This window comes from Eumetopias jubatus, unplaced genomic scaffold, assembly GCF_037043125.1.
Source record: "Eumetopias jubatus isolate StellerSeaLion01/CBP00866 unplaced genomic scaffold, mEumJub1_p1.0 scaffold_5, whole genome shotgun sequence".
In the NCBI taxonomy this organism is placed as follows: domain Eukaryota; kingdom Metazoa; phylum Chordata; class Mammalia; order Carnivora; family Otariidae; genus Eumetopias; species Eumetopias jubatus.
The window spans coordinates 93798897-93825162 of record NW_028274811.1 but is presented as its reverse complement, the minus strand read 5'-3'; the positions used below and the strand labels follow the sequence as shown (position 1 = coordinate 93825162).

At 38.6% G+C, this 26266-nt stretch overlaps 1 protein-coding gene across 3 annotated transcripts in view; it reads left to right on the top strand.

The window, feature by feature from the left end:
• RANBP17 (RAN binding protein 17) overlaps nucleotides 1-26266 on the top strand; it is a 321533-nt gene that overhangs the window by 273170 nt on the left and 22097 nt on the right. For all 3 annotated transcript variants that reach the window (XM_028102719.1, XM_028102718.1, XM_028102721.2), the window contains 3 exons: nucleotides 7106-7320; nucleotides 9325-9463; nucleotides 20445-20611. In XM_028102719.1, the coding sequence (XP_027958520.1) occupies nucleotides 7106-7320; nucleotides 9325-9463; nucleotides 20445-20611 (521 nt within the window). The remainder of the gene's footprint in view (nucleotides 1-7105; nucleotides 7321-9324; nucleotides 9464-20444; nucleotides 20612-26266) is intronic.

Genomic DNA, 26266 nt, shown 5'->3' with positions numbered 1-26266 from the left:
GGTTACGAGGATTCAGTTCAATAGTGCATGGCAAACTCTTAGACCAGTTAGCTTCTGTGATGACTGTGATGAAGAAATCGAAGCTCATAAAGATTAAGAAACTTCCGAAAGATTGCATAGCTACCAAGTAGTTGAATTCGAGTTTCATTCAGTCTGTGTAACTTCAAACAGGAGTCCTGTAGGACTCCATAGTCCTTATTGCCACTTGGGAGTTGCCACAGGAAGATTGTGCCTTGAATATTTATGAGGAAGCACTGTTCTTTAAAGTATGGTGATTTCTATCGTAAAACTTAAGGGAAACCAAAGGCTCAGGGGAAAAATGTCCTTCAACTTTGTCAGCCCTGACTTCAACACGTGCACTTTACATAGAATAATAGAAAAATATCTTTTGCCCTTCACTGATTTCCATGCTGGCCCCCATCAGCCAAGCTGATTTGATCTATCTTCACCCCCTATAATGCTTTATTACCCATGCTTTTCCCTCTGGAGACTGTAATATGCTCATGGAGGGAGTTCATGTGGTCACCATCCAGGAGGCTGGAAAATAAGGGAGAGCGTGACTGGGAGGACACAGAAGAGCAGCATTATTTATTTCTTTGGTAAGCCAAGCGGAAGGGAGGGGAAACCCATGGAGGAAAGAGGCCAGAACATTCTGTGATCCCTTCTGTCCCCATCTTCACTGGGTTTCTTCTCTGCTCACGTCTCATGGGCAGTGTTTGGGCAGTCAATGATTGGGGTGGTGCAGAACAGGGAGGACTCTTTTTCATAAGCACCTGATTTGTTGTATATTTTGTGGAACACCTCTACCTTGCTGCTCAGTGAGACTGGCAGGAAAATAATACTTTTGATATGCTGTTTTATTTATCTGCATTCTGTCATGATATACTTTGATGTAAGTTTTTAATTTTGCTTCAGCTCTCAGCTGTTCTCGCCGTTACAGCTCAGGGTCAGCAATGAGGTTAGCCACAGTAGCACAAAACAATTTCCTGTTTGTACAGCCCAGGTAACATTTGGATGAGGATTAAATTTTACCACATTTTCTACTAGCCCAAGCCTATTATTTCTAATGAGTTTTAAATTGCTTCAAGAACATGTATTTCAAAACTTAGTGCTGTGATCCATTCAGCCTGAGCAACTTAATAAAAGAAATTTCTTTCTTAAATTTTTGGTTAAAATGTTGCATGCAGTGTAATAAATGTTATTACTTTGGAAACCGACTTCTCAGTTTTAAGAACTGGATGTTTTTTATGCTCAATTTCCGTTTGTCTCATCTTTTCTTCCCTTAGCCTCTGGGTACTGGTATCTTTAGTGACATCTATTGGTTGAAGAGTGCACAGAAGGGAGAAATGGTGATTATTCTCGTAAGACTAGCCAAAATGGAACTGCTTTTATTCCTTCCTTAGATAACCTGATTTAAGAAAGCTCAGTGTGCAAAAATCTAAACTTTGAAAATGGATGGAACAGTTATGATTATTCACTACATATAAGAATTTACATCAGGGTTCTTTAAAGCAGTATATACGCTCCAGGTGCATTTAAGGTATGACTTAATCACATGCTTAAATTGGATTTGTAAAGCAGTGTACAAACCACTGTTATTTATTGTGACCTAGAAAACAAACTAGTGGTTTTCCAGCTGGATTTTGCGGCGCCCAAGAGATCTGTGTAAGTACCATCGAGGCTCTCCAGATAGCAGGGGGGAAAGCACCCTCCTGCCACCTTGACCCAGAACCACCCAGCTATGTAGTTGCACTAGGTTTGTTTGTAAAGGGGATCACCTTTTGAAAAGTTTTTCTGTTAAAGACCTTGAAAATTACTGGCATGTACTATTAGAAGCATTGTAAAAATGAAGGATTATGATTGTATATTTATGTTTGAGTGATTATAAAAAGATAGTTGAAGAGTACTTTGGTCCTGAAATAACTAGAGACTTCAAAAATATCACCAGGAAATAACAGTTCTGGAAAACAAACTATTCAGGAACCACATACGTGGCCTTCTACTTGGTTGGGGACATAGAATGACAAAGTAGTACAGTAAAGCTCACAAAAGTCTTCTGAAGGCAATGGAATGATCAACCCCTTGAGGATCAAAGCACCAGGATCAGGTGGCTTACAAAAGCAAGGCCTTGAGGAACACGTTCCACAGCAGATCCACCCATGTTGGACTTGGCTCCTCTTTGCACACAAGCAGAAAATACTGAATAAGCTGTCAAATAAGTGAAGGTGATCTCCAAACAAGTGTGTGGAGTTCAGTGGATTCTTTCACCCACGCAGCTAGAATTTATTGAGGATTTACTATGTGTCTGATACTGTGAGAGTTACAAGGGATAGGAGAAGAAAGAAGACACACAAAAAAGAATCTTACTGATTCTTCTCTTGAGGAACTTGAGTCCAGCAGGGGATTCAGTCAAGTAAATGAAGACTTAGGATGCATTGTGCTCACATTTATGCTTGAGAAGCACACAGTACAATGGGATCCCAGAAGAAGTTTCTCACTCAAACTGAGGAGTCAAACAAAGAAGTACCTTTTGAAGGAATAGAATAGGGTCCAGAAGTTTGAAGATGCTATTTCAAGCAGACAGTAGCTTTTACAAAATTATATGCCTATAAAACATTAGCGTGGTGTTAGCAAACTGCAGAATTTCAGAAGAGAAAGTGAAAATTCTGATTATCTCATCAGTCAAAGGTAACCATCCCTAACAGTTTAGTGTGTGCTTTTCCATATTTTTTTATGTGTGTATAGATACATTTTAGTGGTATTATAATATACTTGCTAATATGTAGTTTGCCTCTTTTACTTATATCATGGCCATTGCTCCATGTTAATATATATAAATCTACCTTTAGAATGTTTTGAGCAGAGGAGTAACATGATTTGATACTGGCTTTGACAAGATGATAGTGAGAGTGGTGAGAAGTGGTTAGATTTTGGGTATATTTTGAAGGTAAAGCAAGTCAGATTTCTTGATGGATTGGAAATATGGTATGAGAGAAATAATGTAGTCAAGGAATTTTAGCATGAACAAATGGAAAGATGAAATTACCACTAACTGAGTTGCATGTGAGGGGGATCAAAAGTTCCATTTTGGCCATGTTCAATTTGAGATGTTGATTAGACATCCCAGTGGGGATATGAAATACAGAGTTGGTATATGAGTCGGAGGTTTGGAAGTTAGGTCCAATCTCGAGAAACAAATGTGGAAGTCATTGGCTTTGAGATGGTATTTAAAGCTGCAAAAGTAGGTAAGATCACCTATGTGGTGGGTGAATATAAATATAGAAGACTTAGGTTTGAGTCCTGGGGTGCTCCAGTGTTACCGGTAAAGGAGAAGAGGAGGAACTGGCAAAGGAAAGTGAGAAGGAGCAAGCACTGAAGTTAAGAGAAGATGAGGAGTGTGTGTCTTGGAAGACAAAAGAAGAAGAGGTAATCAACTGTGTCAAAAGCTGTTTGTGAATCAAGTAAAATAAGGATTAAAAGTTGACATTCGGCAACAAACAGGTCATTGGGAATCCCGAAAAGAGTCATTTTCGGGGCAGTGGGCATAAAAGAGAATGAGAGGAGAAGACTGTGAAGATAGTTCTTTGGAAGAGTTTTATTACAAAGGGAAGTACTATCTAGCAGGGAGGTAGGGCCAAGAGGTGTTTTTTGTTTTTGTTTTTTTAATAGAAGATATAACAGCATGACTTATATTCCAAAGAGATGATCTAATAGGAAAAAAAGATTGCATAGGAGAAAAAGGGGGAAATTTATTGGTGCTATGTCCTTAAGCACGTAAGAGGAGATGGAAGCTCGTTGAACACATCGAAGGGTTGGCTTTTACAGGAGACAGTGCATGGGAGTGCAGATGCTAGTAGATAGGCAGATATTGTAGTGAAGTTTTAGAATTAGAATATATTCCCAGAAATGGATTTACACAATTTTATATTTTTAATAAATATCTCCAAATTGCCCTCTGGAATGATTATACTAATTTGTGTTCCCAACAATTTATTTTCCTGCATCCTTAGCAACACTGCCTTGTTTTAATCTTTTTCAAACTGAAATAGAAATACTATATTCCTTTCCACTCTTCATAGCTTCAATTCTGTCCCAAACAATTTATGTCCAGGGGCCTCATATGATTTTTGCAGAAAGACAGAGTAGGTTGAGAGACCTGAAGTAAGGGAATGTCAGCAAGCTTGTGGTTCTCTTCCCATGACTGTTCTGTTGATGAATGAAGACATTCAACCTATCGAGCTGTCAGCTAAATATCACTTTAAAATTTTAGAGATTAAAAGGGAAAAAGAAAAGGTAAATCAATGTAATGGATTACTTTATAAGCCAGGAAATAACATTGTTCATACTATTGGTTCTTCCTGGTACATGATACTACTATAGTGTTTTATCCCTTGAACCTTCTTCTTTAAGTATTCTTTTGAGGACACAGAGAACTGGTAGAGTGTGGGGCAAAGAACCACCCTGTGACCCCATGATGCAGCCAATTCCTCTATTGAAGGAACAGAGGGAAGGTGTTCAAAGATATGGCATTGGCCTGACTTTGAATCATGTGTTAGAAGGAAGTGTATTATTCTACACCCCACACACCCAGCTTCACCTTCTCCTCTTTCCCAGGCCATAGCTCCCTATGTGTGAACTTACAGGCTATTAGAGTGCAGAAAGCAATGAACCCCCAGCAGTATGTATTGCTACAGTTTATGTCTCCTGAGCGCTGTGCCAGTTACTATGGTAAACACTTTACATATGCTGTCTCCTTTACTCCACATAAGAACCTTGTGAGTTATAGGTACCGTTATTATCCTTATTTTATAAATGAGGAAACTGACTTACGGAGGTTGATAGTCTGCTCAGACGCCCAGGTAGTAAGGAAAGATGTAGGATTCAAACCCAGTGGTATAGTCTCTTCTTCTGTTCCCCTAACATTTTAACACATCTCTCTCTGTTTGTCATACTGTATGGGATCATTGATTTATACATCTGTTTTCCTCACCAGACTGAACTTTTTCAGAGCAGAGATTTTATTTCATTCATTTATTTATCTGAACACCTCACACGTAGTAGCTGTTAAGTAAATGCAGTCATATTGAGTTGAATCTTTATGGAACTTACTATATATCTCTAAGGTAAGTTAGGATGAGTCATGAGAGAGGGTACAGAATTTAGTATGGAGTAAATTCCAGGATCCATCTCAGGAAGGTGTTGGTCAGGTATTGTCATTTAGATGTGTAAATTATAAGCAAAGCCTTGTGGGTTTCTAGGGATGCACAGAAGAAAACTTGCGCCTGGAGATGTTTCAGCAAGGCAGATCAAGGGGAGGAGACCTTTGCCAGGGGGCGGACCTGTGTTTCATGCTCCACCAGAAGTATTGGTCCTTCTTAACCACATAGCACACGTGTGATTACCATAACACACACATCAGGTAGTGCCCAAACAGGGAAAAACAAGCACTATGACATTTACAGAATAGGGAATTTATTTTATGAATTACATGTTGTACAATCTTGGGCGAAGATGGGAAAATAGGTCAAAAGGGAGAATTGAAAGTTCAGGAGAAAAGTCACTAACCAGCCTTCCTGAAACAATGGCATGGATGGACAAGTGGGAGCTCGCAGGGCAATCTAGAAGCTGCTGGTGTGGGACCATGAAAGGGTGTGGGGTGAAGGGGAACTGAAGTAGGACAGAAGTCAGGGGAAGACTGTTGCCTCTGTGTAGCTGCCATTCTGGAAGTTTGCTGCAGAGTAGTTGGTGGTGGCCTTGGAATCATTCATCAGCAAGGCTGATGGTTCTTTTTTTTTTTTTTTAAGATTTATTTATTTGACAGAGAGAGACACAGTGAGAGCAGGAACACAAGCAGGGGGAGTGGGAGACGGAGGAGCAGGCTTCCTGCTGAGCAGGGAGCCTGATGCCGGGCTCAGTCCCAGAACCCAGGGATCATGACCTGAGCCGAAGGCAGACGCTTAGACTGAGCTAGTAGTTTTAGTCACAGAGGAGGAAAGAACAAAGACAAAGTGAAACCCAGTAGCATTTCTACTATTTTTTCTCACTATCTTTGATCACAGTGACCTTCAAGAAACATGGCTGCTACATCACTGGGACCTTACAAATCTCATGTAAATTTCTCTTTTGCCCAATTCTAGCCCCAACCATACAGGGAAATGGGTTCTGGGACACATAATTCTTATGTAGCCAGATTGATAACCGTGTAAAACCACAACAATATACCTCTAAATTTTGTAAGTTGAATTTAGTTTCAATTTTAGAAGCAGTACTCACGTAATACAGGAAAAAACAGAGGTAAGAAACATGTATGACTTTATAGTTTTTTGAAAAATATTCTTGGGTATTGCCTAGAAACATGCCTTACCTAGCACACATTTCAGAAACAGAAATTGTTGGTTGTCAATGCTAACTGCTATAAAAAATCTTAAGGTGACTATATAAGCATTCCTTTGTCTTCTGATGGTCAACATAGAATTTAAGTACAGGTTTTAAATAGTCATCTCTTGAGACCTTCCGAAAATGATCTAAGGACAAAAGGAAGTAACATTTGTTACACACTGTGCCAAGAACTTCTTATGTCTTATTTCATCTAATTCATAGACCAAGTGTGTGAGGCTCCTAAGATCAGATTCATGTAAAATTGTTGAAAATTCACCCCAGAATTTAGAGTAACTTATATCTCAGTCTAGGCTATCTTTTTCTCTTGACTTAGTTGGTTATTTACTCCTATTTTTTAACATCTTATTGAAGAAGAGATAACATATATATTAAAGTATGTAAAGTGAACTAATTTCAAGAGTGCAACTCAGTGAATTTTTACATATCTATCTATATATTCATATAATCACCATCCAGATAAAAATACAGAATTTTTCCAATACCCTTGATTGGTTTTCTTGGGCCATTTGTACTTCTCAGGTAAACTGCCTTATATATATATATATATTTTTCCCCCCCCACTACACGGATGGTGTAATTCTTGGAACAATGGTAGGAGGAAGTGAACCTTAGCAGTAAAGTGAAAATGTTAAATAATGTGCCTCATAACTGCTTCGAATTACATCTCCTTATATCACTTTCTCTTTCTGCTTTTACCCTAAAACAGGTAATCAGATCCTGTCCCTTGGGAGCCTCTCAAAAGATCAGATTTATCCAATGAAACTCAAGGGCATCTCCATCTGCTATTCAGCTCTCAAATCTGCCTTGTGTGGAAATTATGTCAGCTTTGGCGTCTTCAAGTTGTATGGGGACAACCATTTTGACAATGTACTCCAGGCCTTTGTCAAAATGCTGCTGTCAGTGTGCCACAGTGACTTGCTAGTAAGCAGTCGTGCATCATGGGAGTCTTTGTGTGAAATGGGAAGTAACACCACCACAGGCTTGCAATGGTTATAATGAAGCCCGGGGAGTTAGAATAGCACCAGAACATTTTATGTTTTAGGACAACCTCTTGATTTAACGTAAAGAATTTGAACAACTATAGTGGCTGTATGTATATAACTAAATGGACAGGTTTCAAAAATCGCAGCTGCCACCTCTGACAGATCGGTCATCCAGAGTGCTCCAGGTTCAGCATCCAGAGAAAATGTAAATAGCAATTTCAACTAATTACTTATAACTATGCTGATAATTCAAAAAAGGTCTGTTTCCTGGAGCAGAAATGTAGGATTGGCTGCAGAATCTTCTTCCTTCTTCCTTCCTCCTCCTACTCCCATCTGCTTCCCCTACTCTTTCACCTTCCTTTCCATGAAAATTCTGGTGTGGCAGAAAGAATACTGAACTCAGAGTTGAGCATACGGGTGCATAGTCTCTACTCCGCCACTCACTAGTCATTTACCTTGAATAAATCACCTTCTCTATTTCTCCAGGCTTTAATTTCCTCACCTTTAAAATTAGTAAATTAAACAAAGTGATCTCTAGGTCCCTTTTCAACTCTACCATCTAGTTTCTATGATTTATGTCAGTGGTTTTCAAACTTTGAGGCCCTTCAGAATCACCTGGGGTGCTTGTTGGAAATTTAAATTTCCAGGCTTCTCCACTGAGCTGTGTCATTATCAGACTTTTTAAACATCCCTGCCTGATTACACAAAAGCTAATATATGCCCAATGTGGTTGCAGTAATTACTTCAGTAACAGCCAGATTCATGCTCAGACTTAGTTCAGGCTTTCCCACCTGCTCCCTGCCAAGGTTATAAGTAAAATCTAGGGGGCCTTTGTTAGTCAACCCATGTGAGAAATGCTCCTTGACAAGAATGGACGAATGGACCAGCATCACCCTCTTCCACTGTTCTAAGCTAGTCTTAATAGAAGCACAACTCAAGCCAGAGTGGTTTAGCCTCAGTAGTAGAATGGGATACTCGTTGAAGGCTACCCGTATGACAGAAATTACAAAGTAGAAACTTGACTCAGATCAGGCATCGGTTCTCATCGAGAAGACTCTTCACTGCAGTTGAGGTCCCCCAAAAAAACTAACTGTGGCTCCAGGAATTGCTCTAATCATTTTTCTAACAGGCAAGCAAATCTATAACTCAGTAATTCTCAAATTTAAGGGTGCATAGGACTCCCTTCGCGTGCGTGTTTAAAATGCAGGTTTCAAGACCTCATTCCAGAGCATTTCATGTAGTGAGTCTGGAGTGGGGATCAGGAAACTGCATTTTTAATAAGCATCCCATGTGATCTTATGGAAGTGATCTTAATCTCACTTTAATAAACACTGCTCTGGTTTATTTCTCTTATGAGCATTATGCTTCTTTGATATTGGTTTGAGTTCCATTTAAAGTTTTCCAGGTATTTTTCTCATGCACTTATCTTTTGCCTGTAGTATATGGCAAATATTAAGCCATTGATCAAATTATGATTTAGTTAGGTGGGTTAGCATTTGTAAGTAAAACAGACTATGATGTCAAATCTTACTACAACAGCAAATAGCTTTGTATTTAAAAAAAAAAAAAAAAAGGCTGCCTAGCCACTATTAAGTACTGTTCAGTGTTACAATATCCCCATCCAGAAAAATAATTCAGTCTTCTAAATTCCATACTACAGAGATTTTATTTGCATTTAAGTGTTAGCCATATAAGGTCAAATTGACATTACTTGCAGGGCTATAGCTTCAAATTAGGATTTCTAGAGATCAAGAGATTCCCTTTAGAACCCCTTTCAATACTGAATTGCGAATCATGATGTCATGTGTTCCGTGTATTTATTTTATATATTTATGTTTAAGTAAGTTTACAATTTCAAATATTATAAATGGCAGTTTCCACTAGACCTTAACATGTCTTTTGCTTCCCTTTGGCTTGACACTTCATTATCTCTGTGTTGTAGCAATATCGGAAACTGAGCCAGTCTTACTATCCACTCCTGGAATGTCTTACCCAGGACCACATGAGCTTCATCACCAACTTGGAGCCTCCTGTACTTCTATATGTTCTCACATCTATCTCAGAGGGACTCACTACTCTTGGTAAGTATCACAGAGAACATTATTTCCAGAGGAAAAGCTTGGTTGTGGTCTCTTAATGTATGTGCTTATTGAGATGGTCTACAAAGGGGAAAAGATGGTATACCCAAACTGAAAGATTATTTTGTAATTATTACTTGCAAGTGAGAGAATGCCCTTTTTTCATATTTTGATGTATAGCTAATTTCTTAACCAGCTTAATTAAGGTATAATTTACACACAATAAAACTCATTGATTTTAAGTGAACAGTTCAGTAACTACTGACAGATGTATGTACATAGTCATAAACTACCACAATGAAGATATGGAACATTTTCTTCACCACAAAAAGCTCCCTCGTGCCCCTTTCTGATCAATCCCTTTCCCCTGGCCCCAGCCCCAAAGAACCACTGTCTACTTTCTTTCACTATAGTTTGCCTTTTCCAGAATTTTGTCTAAGTTGAAACATATGATATATAGACCTTTGTGTCTGGCTTCTTTGATTGAGCATAATGCCTTTGAGATTCATCCATGTTGTTTTGCAAATCAATTTATTCCTTTCTGTTGCTGAGTTATTATTCCATTGTATGGATTATCACAATTTATTTATATATTCACCAACTGATGGCTATTTGGCTTGTTTCCATTATTTGGTTATTTTGTACAATGTTACTATGAACATTCCTGTACAAGTCTTTGTGTGGTCAAATACTGTTTCTCTTGGGTAACTACCTAGGAGTGGGATTTCTGAGTTGTATGCTAAGTGTATTTTTAACATTATTTAAAACAAACAAAGAAACAAACAAAAAAAAAACTGCAACACTGTTTCCTAAAGTGACTGTACCATTTTGTTCTCCCCAGCAATGTATGAGGGCTCCAGTTTCCCTGTATCCTCCCTAACACTTGCTCTTATTAGTCTTTTTAATCTTAGCCATCTTAGTGGGTGTAAAGAAGAATCTCATTGTAGTTTTAATATTTATTTAACTACTGAATAATGATTTGCACATCTGTTCATGCTTGTGTGCCATTCGTGTATCTTTTTCATGAAGTATTTGTTCAAATTTTTTACCCATTTTTTTAACTGGATTGTTTATCTTGTAAGTATTTGTTACATATTCTGGATACAAATCCTTTATCAAATGTGTGTTCTGCAAATATTTTTTTCCGTCTTGGCTTGTCTTTTTATTTTCTTAACAGTATCGCCTTATTACAAGAGCAAAGTTTTTAATTTTGAGGAAGTCTAATTTATTTATTTTTTTCCTTTATAGTTCATGTCTTTTGGGTCCTATCATAAGAAATCTTTGCTTAACAGGTCGTTTCTATGTTTTCTAACACAAGTCTTGTAGTTTTTTATCTTATGCTTAGGTCTTGTGATCTTATGATCCATTTCAATTAAACTTTTTGTATATAGTATTAGGTATGAGATGAAAGCTGTTTTTAAACATACAGTTATTCAATTGTTATAGCACCTTTTGTTGAAGAATATCCTTTCTTTATTTAATTACTTTGTGCCAATTCTATACTGCTCTGATTTTTAATTTTTGTCCTAACTTTATGGTAAGTCTTAAAATCATATGGCATGGACCTCTAATTTTGTTTTCTTCTTTTAAAATTGTCTTGACTATTCTGGGTTCTTTGTCTTTTTATATAAGCTTTAAAGTCAATTTGTCAGTTTCTCTTGGTAGGAAAAAAATAAGGGAATTTTGGTGGGGATTGCATTGAATCTCTAGCCCAATTTGGGAAGAATTGACATATTAGCAATATTGAGTGTTCGATTCCTGAAAATGGCATATCTGTCCATTATTTAGATCTTCCTTAATTTTTCTCAACAGCATTTTTGTAGCTTTGAATGTATGACTCTTGTACATATTTTGTTATATTTATAACTATTTTATATTTTTATGCTATTGTACATGGTACTGAATTTCAATTTCCTTTTGTTTTTGGCTACCGTGTAGAATTGCAGGTGATTTTTTTGTATGTTGACCTTGTATCCTGCAGCCTCACTAAACTCACCTATTAATTTTGGTCACTTCTATAGATGTCTTAGGATTTTCTACATAGATGTGTCTGCAAATAGACAGCTTATCTCCTCCTTTCCAATCTGTATGGCTTTTATTTTTTCTTGCCTTATCACACTGGCTAGGACCTACATGTAGTACAATGTTGAATAGAAGTAATGATAGCAAACATTTTTTCCTTGTCTCTAAGGAAATATCTCCATTCATTCTTTTACCATTCAGTATAATGTTAGCTGTAGGTTTTATATAGATGCTCTTTATCTTGTTGAGAAAATTCCCTTCCATTGTGGTTTTCTGAGAGTGTTAATCAGGGATGAATACTGAATTTTATCAAATTATTTTTCTGGACCTACTGAGATGATCATGTGTTTTTTCTTTTTAGTTCCGTTTGTACATTACATAATGTTGATTATCACATTGATGGATATTTGAATGTTAAAGCAACCTTGCATTCCACACTAAGTTACAACGTATTATCCTTCTTACATATTACTGAATTCAGCTTTCTAAAATTTTGATACAGACCTTTACATCTATGTTTATGACAGATATTGATGTGTTCTGTAGTTTTTCTTTGGTTCTTCTTCCATATCTTTTATTCTTTGTCTAGTCTCCTATATCTTTACCTTGTTTTAGCATCAGTCTAATGCCCTCATAAAATGACTTGGGAATGTTCCCTCCTCTCCTATTTTCTTAAAAAGTTTGCGTAGAATTGTTATTAGTCCTTACTTATTGTTTGATAGAACTCCCCAGTGAAGCCATTAGGTCTAGATTTTTTTAGCAGGCTTTTAACTACAAGTTAAACATTTTTAAAGAATATAGGGCTATTCCAGTTATTTATTAGATTTGGGGTAGCATTTGGTAGTTTGTGTCTTTAAAGGAATTTCTCTGTTTCATCTGATGTTCATCTGACGTTGACATAAAATTATTCATAATATCCCATTGTTCTACAATTTGATTTCTGTAAGGTCTGTGGTGATGTTCCCTCTTTCATCCCTGAAATTGACTATTTGTGTCTTCTCTCTTTTTTTTTTTTCTTGATCATTCTGGCTCTAGATTTATCAGTTTTATTACAGAGAACCAGTTTTCAGTTTTCATTGATTTCTCTGTTGTTTTCTTTTATTTCCTTAATTTCATGTACGGCCTTTATTATTTCCTTCCCTCAGTTTACTTTGCTTTTCCTTTTCTAATTTTTCATGTAGAAGCTTGGATCACTAATTTTAGACCCTTCCTCTTTGCTGATATACACATTTAATGCTTTCATCTAAGCACTGCTATAGCTATTCCTCTCAAATTTTTTGTGTATTTTGGGTTTTTTTTCTGTTCAGTTTAAAAATGTTTTCCAATTGTCCTGCTGATTTCTTCTTTTATCAATGGATTGTTACTGAGAGACACAGTGTTTCATTTCTGTATATCCAGAGGTGTTCGGATACCTGTTACTGATTCTAGTTTAATTCCATTTTGGTCATAGGATATACTCAATGATTGTTATAACCTTTATTTTTATTGCATCTTTTTTATGGTTCAAAATATGTGACTATTACATGGGCACTTGAAATGAATGTGCATTCCATTGTTGTTGGGAAGAATGTTCTGTAGTGGTCTAATTGATAATGTTTAGATTTTCTACATCCTTACTAGTTGTTTGTTTGTTTTCTATTTATTCTATGAATTACCAAGAGAGAAGTGTTAAAGTCTAACTATAATTATAGATTCTTTCATTTCTCCTTTTAGTTCTATCAGTTTTGATATAAAGCATTTTAAAGCTCCGTTATTAGGTATGTAAATATTTGGGGTTGTCTGTCCCTTTGATGAATTTTCCCCTTTATCAAGAAATGACCATCTTTATCTCTGGTAATACTCTTTTTTCTGAAATCTATTTTGTCTAATATTACTAGCTTCTCCAGCTTTCTTTTGATTAGTGGTGCCTCTTTTTCCATCATTCCTGTGTCTTTATATTAAAGTTGGTTTCTTGTAGACAGCAGGTATTTTCTAATGATATTGTAACAATTTTTACAAATTTGGTGGCTTAAACCAATGTAAATTTTTTATCTTATAACTATTTGGGTTTTTTAAAAGATTTTATTTATTTATTAGAGAGAGAAAGGGAGTGGAGGAGGAGCAGAAGGAGAGAATCTCAAGCAGACTCTGTGCTGAGTGCAGAGCTGATGCAGGGCTCAATCTCACAACCCTGAGATCATGACCCGAGCCAAAATCAAGAGTGGGACGCCCAACCAACTGAGCCACCCAGGCACCCCATCTTATAGTTCTTTAAGTCATAAATCTGACATGGGTCTTGTTGGGCTAAAGTGAAGGTGTCAGCAGAGCTGTGTTCCTTTCTAGGAGAAATTCCATTTCCTTGCCTTTTCCACTTTGTAGAGACTACCTAAATTCCTTAGCTCATGGCCCCCGGCAAGATTGCATCTATAACCACTCTTCTATAGATACATCTCCCTCTGATTCTGACCTCTCCTGCTTCTCTCTTTCACTTTTAAGGACACTTGGGATTACATTGGGCCTACCCAGATAATCCAGAATAATCTCCCTACTTTTCACTCAACTAATTAGGAGTCTTAATCCATCTGCAATCTTATTTATTCTTTGCCATTTAATCTAACATATTCACAGGTTCTGGGAGTTAGCCCATGGACATAGGACATATTTGCCTAATACATAGCATACAGGTGGGTCATATTTTTATATCAAATCTGACTATCTCTGCCTTCTCGTTAGTGTTTCAACCATTTACGTTTAATGTAACTACCAGTGTATTTGAGTTTAAATCTATAATATTGCTATTTGTTTTCTTTTTATTTGAGCTTTGTTTCTTTTTCCCTTTTCCTGCCTTCTTTTGGTTTGGATTAATTAAATGTTTCTTATGAATCCATTTATATCCTCCGTGAGTTTATTAGCCAGACTTCTTTATTTTTAGTGGTACTCTAGGGTTTATAATCTACACCTTCAAATAATGTCATCATAGTTTGCCTTCACATAAATCACAGGGGGTGCCTGGGTGGCTCAGTCATTAAGCATCTGCCTTCGGCTCAGGTCATGATCCCGAGGTCCTGGGAGCGAGCCCTGCGTCGGGCTTTCTGCTCTGCAAGAAGCCTGCTTCTCCCTCTCCCATTCCCCCTGCTTGTGTTCCCTCTCTGGCTGTCTCTCTCTCTGTGTCAAATAAATAAAAATCTTAAAAAAAAAAAAAAAAAAGATAATCACAGTTTACCTTTTCCCCTCTTATCTCCATTCCTTTTGGAACTCCAGCTGCACATGTATTATATATCTCTGTTATTATTCAAAGACTGGATAGAAAGGACTCCTTTACAGATCTCCAGAATTCTCTCTTTGTATGGCTCCCACTCTCTGAAGCTCTGTCCCATGAGTTCTAGCTGCCTCAACCCCCCAAGTTCAAACTGTTTCTCTTCCACTCATTGAGACTACTTGGCTTTGTTTGGGTTCCCCCTTCCAGGCCTATAGCCTGGAAACTCTTTGGGGCAATGAGCTCCAGTGACTGTGTACGTGGAACCTCATTTGTCTCCCTCCTCTCTGGTTTAATAGCCCTATACTGCTTGTTGTGCAATAATTGAAAAATGTTGTTTCATATTTTTGTCCTGTTTTCTAGTTGTTTATGACAGAAGGAAAAATTCTCATAGCAGTTAAACCTTCATGGACAGAAACTGATGCCTTGCTTTTCTTATTACAGTTTGCCTTGACATTCTTTTATCTCACATCATGGTAACACTTTAAGATTTTGGATTAGTTACAGGTGGCTATGTTCTCAAAGTATGGTCTTGGGCCTAGAATCTGCATTTTCACAAGGCTCTTGAGGGAGTCTTGATGGGGTAGCATTATGGAGGGAATCCTGAATAAGTCCCAGTGCTACCACTTATTAAGTGTATAATTGTGGACAAGTGCTCTGTGCCTGATGCTGTCGTAGGTGTTTTCAAGATGTGTAGCTCACCCTTGTCATTCTCAGAACCACTATGCATACCAAAACTGGGTTACATACTCTAATAGTGCTGTTTGTCCTTACTTCCTACTTAATTGTAAGCTTCCAAAGGACAGGAACAGTGTCTTGAGGTACCACTAGCATATAGTAACTAAATTAATTAAGTAATATTATTTTCAGTATACAGATGAGTAAGCTGTGGCTCAGAGAGGTGACACAACTTGCACAAGGTCACACAACTAATAAGAGTCTGATCTAGGAGTCTTTTCTAACTCTAAAGCCCATTCCTCTCCACCTCACTACTCTGCTAGATCTGTCTAATATAGGTCACAGTTTGCCAGGTGAATCTTCAAGAAAAAGGACTATTGAAAATAACCACTTGGGTTTCTCCTTTTCCAACAATAATAGATCTGCAAAGAGGCATTTCTGGTTACTGTTTGGGTTACAAGCAGGTCTCAGTTCTGCTTTAGCCTCTGGAAAAAATGAAAGGAAGGCACAAAAAAATTCAAATCAGTGATGGAGTAGTAACTCACCTAATATGCTTAACATGATATTAAAAAAATTTGGTCATTGTCATTTATCAGCATTTTTAGTTTCAGGCCAACTATAATATGGGGAAGAGAAAGATGAATGAGAAAAGAGATTATATTTTCTGTCTTTTTAATTACCCGGCCACCATCACCCCACCACCACCATACTCTTACATACAGACACCAAGTGCAGGACTTACAAAAAGCTGCTCTTAATAATAATTCTCAAGTCATTCATTCAGTAAGTGTCAATTGTGCACATACTAGGTACTTGACTATACTAAAGGGAACAAGACAGACAGATAAGGCCCCTACTTATGTGAAGCTTAGATTCTGGAGGGAGAAAGGTAATAAATAAATGAACACCACACACAGGAAAAAGTCAAGTCATGACAAGTGCTAAACAAAGATCTAAAATGGGATAATGGCTGGAGAATGATTAAATGTGGCTTCTCTAGAAGAAGTGATCAGGGAAGACTTCTGTAGTTTAGTCGGGGCTGGAATGGGGGTGCATTCCAAGAAGAAGCAAAGGATGGCACAAAAGGCAAAAACAAGGAATGGTGAAGGCAAATGAAAAGTTGAACCAACTGGAAACCACCAGACCTTTCCTCATCAAGTCCACTACTAATAAAATGTTCATTATTAATAGAGTATGTTGCTATTTTGAACACATTCTTGAATTGGGGGAAGTGGTGTGAATGTAACATGGGAGCAAAACATTCAGGAAACACTTAGAAACTTAGAGACCTTGTACATTATTAGTTTCTCCCACCAAAAACATGCTAAAGATAGAAGAAAGCTATGAATTAGCAAACTAAGTGATGGGCTTGCTGTTTCAGAGATTGAAACAGGAAAACACATGGAAAGTGAAAAGGGGGACAGTACTGTGTGTTGGGCACTATGGTAGTCTTTACACACTTCCCCTTACTGATTTCTCACAAAGCCTTGCGAAGTAGGTGGTATTAAGCATATTTTACAGAGGCGCAAATTGAAGCTCCATAAAGTCAAAACATCTAGAAGATACAGATTCAAAACTAGGCCCACCTGTTTCCAAAACTACTGCACCACCCATACGGGCCTTTTGTTTCTGAAATTGCCTTTCACACCATATTTTTCCAAGACCTTCATCCTCTCTTCTGCCATGGTGAGAAATTCTGGGCCGAAGCCAAATTTTAGCTCAGCCCCATTATCATTCTCCTGCCTCAGTTAAGCAACTCTTTCCTATACAGTTAACTTTTCAGAACAGCTTTCTGTGATGGGTCTTAGTGAACAGGAGGACTATTAGTGATGCACGTGCTTCCTGTGGAGACTGGTTGCAGGAGGAAAGGAGCATTTGGTTGTTTTTAGTGCCAAACAACAAGTTGCTGGAGAGGACGAAGTGCCTATTAGGCTTAAAAATTGTATCTACAATAGTCTAAATCACAGATGAATTGTTAAATTCATGACTTCGGCTCATCCTCTTATGTCAGGAGGTTTCATTATTTGAATCTCAAACAATAGCTTGAGCTGCACATAAAGAAAACCAATAATAATACGCAGTCCTCAGCACTCTTCATTCTGTTTTTGATCAAATGGCCCTTGATCCTTATTATTCCACACCTTTCAATCTACCCTAAACTAACATTTATCCGTTTCAAAGTCCCCCATCATAAATCAGCCGTAATGGAAGCTCTTCTTCTTGCTTTTATTGCAAGGGTATAAGCTCTAACCTTCATGTCTAAAGTGTTTACCTGGCTTTTTCACAGCTGACTCAGTAGATTGGAACCTTTTAATGCAACCTGCATGGAATGTGGTCACCAAATCTATGTGAAGTCTTCATAATTTTTGTGTGATTGATAGCATATTGCTCTTCACTGGTGAGGGAAACGGCATCTATTTCCTGCTTGCTTCCTTTTGTAGATATTAAGTTACTTAATCCATTTACTTTCGTGATTGGGACTTCAGAGGTAGAAATGTGAAGGAAAAGAGAAAAGCGACAAAGCTCAACAAATCTATGCCTGACTCTTAGGCCTCGATGTTTTCCACTGCATGATCTTACCTCCTGGAATTATAAAACCAAAGCTCCCTTTTCTGCAGAGTAACCCAGTTGTGGGGAGAGGAGATAAAAAATCAATCAGTCAATCAAACACCATAGTTTTAGGAGAAAAAGAGCCCCTTTCTGAAATCAAAGGAAAATAGAGCCGTACAGTTTACTTGCATGCGGAGCTTCCATAGCTCCACAGTTCCCCAGACTACTGTCTGCGGCCATCCTTTAGACCTTCAAACAACCCTCCTGGTCCTGCCTCAGCTACCATCATCCTCAAGCTTAAATGCAGTCATCTGTCTGTATTTCAAAACTTTCTCCCGACCTACTTCTTTCTATTTATTATGCCATTTCTCTCCAAAACGATGTATTTGAAAGAGTTTTTAAACCATGGTGTTATATCAGTTCTAGGTATTATTACTAAACACAACTCAAGACCTGTAAAAACCTTTCTCAGATCAGCTTTGTCTGCCCATTCTTTAATTCAGCTAAGAGGGCACACCTCTGATCTAGGAAAGGCACATGTGTCTCAGAAGCTCAGAGAGTAATAAGAATAAGAGATGAATGACTGCCTTAGGGAGTGTGTAATCTGCTGGTCCCCAGCCCTACTCTCCCAGTCCACTTTCCTCATCTGCATGTACCATTTTCGCCATTTTTTGAATGTTTTTAATTGTTTCTTTTGTCATTTCTGTTACTTATCATAAACTCCTCGGGACCGTGTCCATGTGTTACCTTTAGCCAGAAAATCTGGGTAGTGTCATGCTATGAATCAAAACCACAAACTTTGGGGGCGCCTGGGTGGCTCAGTCATTAAGCATCTGCCTTCTGCTCGGGTCATGATCCCAGGGTTCTGGGATCGAGCCCCGCATCGGGCTCCCTGCTCAGCGGGGAGCCTGCTTCTCCCTCTCCCACGCCCCCTGCTTGTGTTCCTGCTCTTGCTGTCTCTCTCTCTGTGTCAAATAAATTTTAAAAAATAAAAAAAAAAACCATGAACTTTGGATAAACTGTTTATCTCTCAGCTTTGTTTTTCTCACTTGAAAAATGCAAATAACACCTACTATATACAAAGTGGTTGTTAGAAGTAAGTGAATAATAATTTTAATGTACAAAATAGATAATAAATGGTTGCTATATCATGTCACTCACTTGCTTTAAAAGAAGCCTTTAATAACACCTCTGTTGTCTTTCAAATAAAAGTAATGTCTCAGCCCACTATTGGATGCCCTCGAGGAAGACCCCCAACCTACTTTGTCAGCCTTCTCTCTTTTGACTCCCTATACGTTCTTTCACTCAAACCAAAAGTCCTATGCCAAATACACCCTCCTCTTTCCATCATGAGGGCACACCGGTAGTACATCATCTTTTGAGCCCCTTGTGTTTTAAGAAAGTGTTTGATGCTTGCATATATTTTTGCTTACTGCCTAATTTTGTTTAATATCTACTGGATTTTAGCGGTTAAGAACAGAGCTCTAGAATCCAGCTCCTTGTTTATTTTCATACAGCGGCTCCACAGTCATCTAGCCGTGTAGCCGTGGACACATCATTTAATCCCTCACTGTTCTTGCCTGTGAATGGAAATAATAATAATGGTAACTATTACAGTGAGGATAATAATATAACTATTATTGTGAGGATGCAAAATAATAATTCATGTAACTAACACAGTAAGCTCTCATTAAACATCAGCTGTTTTTATTACGAGAATTTCTAGTTGTTTTCTTCTCATTCAAGTCTGCAAGATATTTTCCAACTGATGAGGAAGGTTAAGTGGTTCTTTCAAAGTAACAACAGAGCAAGTAATTGGAAAAGATGAGATTTGAAACCAGAGCTGTCTGACCCCAGAATTCCTACCTTCCCACCACCCTGTGTACACTGTGCTAATCTCTGTACCTGAAAAATGTCCTTCCTTATATCTAACTAAAATAACTTTCCCAGGCCCATCTGAGGTTCTGTCTCCTTAAAAAAGTCTCTTTGATCCCCATCCAAATGTGATGTCTTCCTCAAAATCCTCATAGTGGTGTGTCACTCGTTTGTACCCAGCATTGTGCTCCAGTGACTTCTGTACTCCATCATGAGATCTTGGACACCAGGGTAGGTGTCCAAGGGTAGAGGTTGCCCCTGAAACAGAGCACTTTGCCCCAAGTCTGCACCCTGTTTCGTCTGAAGCGGAGCACTTTGCACCAAAGAGACATTCAGTAAAGTCACTTGAGTTGAACAGAGGGTTGTTAAGGCCACAGATGGAAAATTCTGTCCAATCCAATCCAGGAATCATTTACTTACAAACACATCTTTATACCAGGTCCTGTAGTAGACACTGGGTTTAAAGAGATTAGCAAGGCAAAAACCCTGCCCTCAAGGAATTTACAGTTTGATAAAAGTGCTTTGAAACCAGAAAGTGATTTTTTTTAATTGGAGGCGTTACAATCAATCAGATGAAAAAACACTTCAGTAATGCGAAGGGGTTCTCACTTCTCATTCCTACAGATACAGTTGTCTCCTCCAGCTGCTGTACCAGTTTAGACTACATCGTCACCTACCTCTTCAAGCACATAGCAAAAGAGGGCAAGAAGCCACTTCGATGCGGAGAGGCTACCCAGGCCGGTCAGAGACTATTACATTTTATGCAGCAAAATCCAGATGTCCTACAGCAGGTAACTGGTGGTCGGTCACCTGGCTTAAGAAACAGAGTTGCCCAAAAGCCAGCCTAGACCCTGGATGTCTCTTAGAGCAAATGGTTCGGTCAAGACTCGTTATCAGTCATTCTCTAGGAGTATTTTCCTGGAAGATAGGGTAGCACACTCGCCCCAGGACTACTCACCCTCAAGAAATCTCTTAAGTCGTTCATCTTACTCCAGTGAAGCTAGAATTCAAAGAAAGGATAGCTCTTCCAGAGGCCTGAAAGAAATAAAAGGCGAAGCCAGAACTAGAAATAGTCAAGCTCTGGTTTATTTCTTGGAGCCTCTAATAATGTCTTCTGAAGTTTGCCTTGTGAGTCCTCTGGTACATCAGGGAACTGCCATTTGCTGAGCTCCCAGTCGGTGCCTAACAGCTTGCTGGGAACTTTCCGTTCATCGTACCACAATTGGTATTCTTCCCATTTAAGATAAGAAATCAAGGTTCAGATAGATCATATTCCCCAGAGCATTTAAGTAATAAAGCCACAACTTCTTCATTTTCAAATGTGTTTTCTGACTGGCTAGTATGAGTTAGGTCCAAGTTTAATATTGTTTTTTTAAAAACTCACTTCTGCAAATCACAGTAACATCATGCATAAAAATAAATAAGACATGTCGGAAATATTTCAAAGAGAATAATACCATTTTTCTAGGGAGATACCATCACTATGATATTTTCCAGTTCCACTAACTTTGGAAACTTTATACTGCTTCCAGTTGTTTTATTTTGCCAAATTATCCTCCGAATAGTTTGTGGTTTGCAAATGTAAACACTTTAACAAGGTTATTAGCCAACAAACAAGGTGCCTGCCACCAGCAGAAAGTATCACTCTGAGCAAAGAAATGATGGACGTAGAATGAGCCAGCCATGGGTGAGGTTTTCTTCCTGGCTATCATTTTTTACGATTATTCAAATGAAATTATATAAACTTATTTTGGGTGATGTCTCAGCTTGTTGTTTTCCTGGCAAGGAGGTGTGTAGTTAAGATTTTGTGTAACTAGACAAGGTGCTGTCCGCCTCTAAATATTTGGTGTGCCCCTGGAAGTGTTAACAACGCGTCGGTGATACAGTAAAGAGAAGAGAAAGATCACACGTGTGTTGAGGACTTTCTGTGCACAAGGTCCAAGAGCCACTGAGACTCGTAAGGCCTAATTTCTCTCCTTAAAAAGGTGCTATCAGGTGGGACAGAGATAATTGGTTAGTTATTAGGTAACTAACCACTTACATGATAATTTGATTAATATAGTGGTGACAGAGATTGACACACGAGGAGAGGACTTTCAGAGAACTCTTCTCATTTACACCCCCACAATAACCCTGAAATGTGGATATCATCACCCCCATTTTACAGGTGAATAAATTGAGACACAGAGCAACTGGGACGTGGAATGTGAACCAAGGTTTGTTTGACTCAAAAGCCTAAGTCCTTACCACTTACACTGTTGACTCTCAAGGGCCTAGTTGGTAGGGATAAGATCTCAGATTCACCAGGAATGCCATTTCAAACTATACATTCTATTGAGATTTGGGCGTACCCCTCCTTCCCCCTCCACCACCTACCCAGCTGCAGTAGCCTCTGGTACTGTTGGGATGTCATAGCCCTCAGGTGTTCTGCAAGGAGAAGGTTGAAAACCACAGATTTAGAGCATGTAGCCAGTGGAGAAAAGAAATACCCATGGATTGGCCAGGAATCAGACCCAGCCCCCAGCCCACCATGGCAAATGACAAGTCCCCCACCAAATCTCTCCTGCCGGCCCTCAGCCTGATCACATTATTATCCCATAAAGTTTGGCAGAAACTTTTAAGTCGGTAGATTTTACCAAAATCAATAGGCTGTGATCCTAGACAGATACCATCAGACTGTGCAGAGCAAGTGATGTGGTTGTACAGGAGATGATCAAGTTTGTCTTTACTCAGAATTACCATGCATTTGTTGGTTTAAGTAATTTCTGTGTGTTAATAATACTTGGTAATCCTTTGCTTTATAGCATAAGACTAAGTAGTGATATATCTTTATTAACAGTGGAATACATTCTATTTATTTGGAATGTAGGCTTTCAGATAGCATTTTAAATATTAATGACTGGTCTCTGATAGTCAGCATAAATATGATTTGCATTAGCACTAGGTTATATCATCTTGAGTGCCTCTGATGTCAACTATCGGGTATAGTAATATCTGACATCATCTCCTTAGGTCACTGACAACTTTGACCTCTATTCTTATGCACAGTTTCTGTAGTCTCAAAAGCTCTTTTGAATTGATTTGAAATTTTGACTCTTCCCTTTATGAGGCAGTAAAATTGATAATTATTCAGATGGGAACTGAGCGCTGAGTGAAAAATCAATTCTACCCGCTCTCTGCTGCGTATAAAATTACTTCTGAGTCGGCTGGACTGAACGGATGGCCGGAGTAAAAGCAGCAGGCCGGAGTAGTGGGAAGAATTAGCTGGACAGAGCTAATAGCCTGAAGGGATGGACTTGGAAAAGAGGGAGTGGGCCAGTTGGGGGTTATTATGAGCAAGGATGGGTCCCATTGATCATCTGTTTACATCAGCTTTCCAAGACCTTATAAATCAGCCCTGAAGAGCAGCAGAACTCGGAGATTCGGCATCTTACCAGAGGGACTTTGTATTAGATTATTCTCATTTTCACACTCAGATGAAAAGTGAGCCATTGATTATTCATTGGTTGCCCATTAAATGCTGTTTTTATAGATGATTTGCCTATCACTGAAGGTAATGAACAAGGTGGCTGCTTTATAACTCGAGGTTTCAGTTTTCAAGGCATCTGTGTCGGTTAAGTAATGCCTAACCCTATTAAAAGGAATGGGTTACAAATTGCTTAACAGTGCTGAAAAACTAGACCCTAATGACTAATTGTGCTTGGAGTTTAGAGAGGGTTTGTCAGCTCTTTAAACTAAACTGATGCAATGATACTGCAATTATTTACTAGTTTGAACTGTTTTCCCCCCCAACCTGGATATGTATTGCTGGAAGCGTAATTGCATGAAGAGTGTCAGTTCCAAATTGCAAAAGTTTATGTCCTCAAGCTTCCATAGCAAGCAAAGCATGAACCCACATAAAAGGTTTTCCAGCATCCTTGTAGGCCTTGTGATTGGTGTGCAACAGCCTGGGAAGCACATTTTAAGCGCCTCTCACCTGGAAACGTGCTTATTATGATCTGTTATGTGGCTTGAGATCCTCAGTGTTTTTAAAAATATTCTCCAAATAAGCCGTCTTCCGTAATCTGTAAACAAACCTAACTTTGCTAGCATTAAATTTAGTCTATTTGAAGACCCACTGTAATTAAGTAAATCTATTGCAAATAAGAATTATTGTCTCACCAGCATACCTTGGACTTAGCACTTGAGGAGAGCCCAGTTTACGTATAAATATTCCCAGTTTAAGAATAAATATTCCCCGTGTGTTCTTATGCCATTAGAAAGATAAACTAAAATCTTAAGAACAAGCCAATAGTAACAGTGATTAGGCACAGATGGGTTACAGCAATTTGGAAAATTAAATTTCTGTATGAATATTTTTCAGTTTTACCGCTGGTCATGTGAAGTGTTTGCCTCTTCTATAAGCCACAGATCAGCTTTCATTTAGTTATATCACAGAGTGAAAGATTTGCCCAAATTAGGTAAATGGAGGAGTGTGTTTTATAGAGTTAGAGGGGCAGTTCAGAGATGTGACAGATTCTTTTTCAGATTATAAGAATAGGGCACTGATGCCGAATGCTTCTCTAAATCCGAATTGCAGCTTCAAGTAATTGCTCTGGAGAGAGGGGCACCTTCCGCAGAAGTAGAACAAGAACTCTGTGGTTGTCAGTATTACTGATTAGGGTATGCCGTTAACTTATTAACAAGGTATTTTTAGCAATTATATTCTCTAAAATCTAAATACATTGAAGGGACGAATAGAACATTTAGGTTTGAATTTATCTCACCCTCATCTATTTAACTATTGTGTATAAGTCAGCTATCATAAAACCCCCCCAAAAGTTCTAATTATGATTATCTCTCTCTTTCACTCCCTCCCTCCCTTCCTTCCTCCCTCCGTCCCCCCACCCCCACCCCCAACCTGGTATTTAACTACAAATTGTGAAGAGCTGTCAGGAGCTGTAAGAATCATACTTCAGTAGGGATGTGTGCTGAAAGAACATTCACCCTTTTCCTCAATCAGTCAGTCAATCAATGAAAATTGCTTTTTGTATAGTGCTCTTCATGACATGCATCCCAAAGTGAATTACAGCAAAAGGGAAATCATCTGCTCTTTTTTCATTTTTGTGTTTAGATTGAAATGATACTGCTCAACATTTTGACATCCTATACAAGACATCTTTCATACTTAAGATTCCATTCCCTAATACTAAGTAGAAGAAAGTGTAGTCGCATATTTAACTGATGTTGAGATTTTGGCCTATAGAACCTTAGCAACACTCTCACGGTCAGAAACACTTAAGCAGATGAAGTATATTCATGTTCTCTTCATCCTCTTAAAAAATAATTAGCCAGATTGTCTAATGTTATTAAAGACATTTCTAGTGGACCCTAAATAGAAAGCGTGCCCTCCACATGACCCATTAGCTCAGTCTGGTTGATTTGCCACTTTATTATCAAAAATATGGCGGTAGATTGGTACCCAAAACACACGCTGAAGGGACATTCACAACTAGATCAGAGGACAACATGGGTATAGAGGTTTAAAGGAAGCCAGGGATAGGTCATTAGACACCAAAAAGTAGAAAGCAGGAACTCACGTTTCAGGACAGAACTGGTTTTTGCACATGCTGCCACAATCTCAGTTTTCTTCACGGCACTCTGTGCGTGGACTATGTATTTATTTCTAGGAAAAAAAAATGATATTGGCAAAATATAAGTGCTTCCTGTGTGCAGCTTAAGCTTTTTACATATGTGTATAATCTGATTTCATCATCACAGTATGTCTATGAAGCGGTGGTATTATGATGGCCACTTTCTAAATATAGAAACCGAGGCACAAAAAGATTAAGTAACTAACTTGCCCAAGGTCACACGTAGTAAGTGGAAAAACTACAGTTCTGGCCTGTTGAACTCCAGAGTTCACATGCTTAACCACAAAGCTATAGCTTGTTGAGGACTACTGATCTGAGGTTGTATGTATGTTTTCAGCACTCACACTGAGGCAAGTTGAGCTTCCAGTAAGTCCCACCGGGGCCATCCTTAAGGTAGAATGATTTTGAGCAGTTATCCTATACCCCAACTTCGTGTTGCCGCCAGGATGAAACAGATGGGCAGTGACCCAGAGAGGCGGTGGGCAAGGGAGAGGGAGCTTGCTTTGCCAGCTGGTACAGAGATCCTTGTGCTTCCCACCATCACTGAGGCAGAGTGAACAGACCTTCCTCTCCCCTACCCTACACCCACACCCAATCATTAATTCTGTTGCCAGACACTGAGAGTATAAAATGGGAGTGGGACCTGTATCCTTGAGAAGGCCGGCAGAGTCTAATAGCGTCACTGTCTCATGATGTTCCTGTGTTCCTTTCCTTTAATGTCTTTGAGGTAGCTCTTGAGGTTTGTTCCAGCCGCGTTTTTCTCGGATAGAGGCAATATGGCAGCCGTGAAATGAGGATGGGGAAGCAACAGGT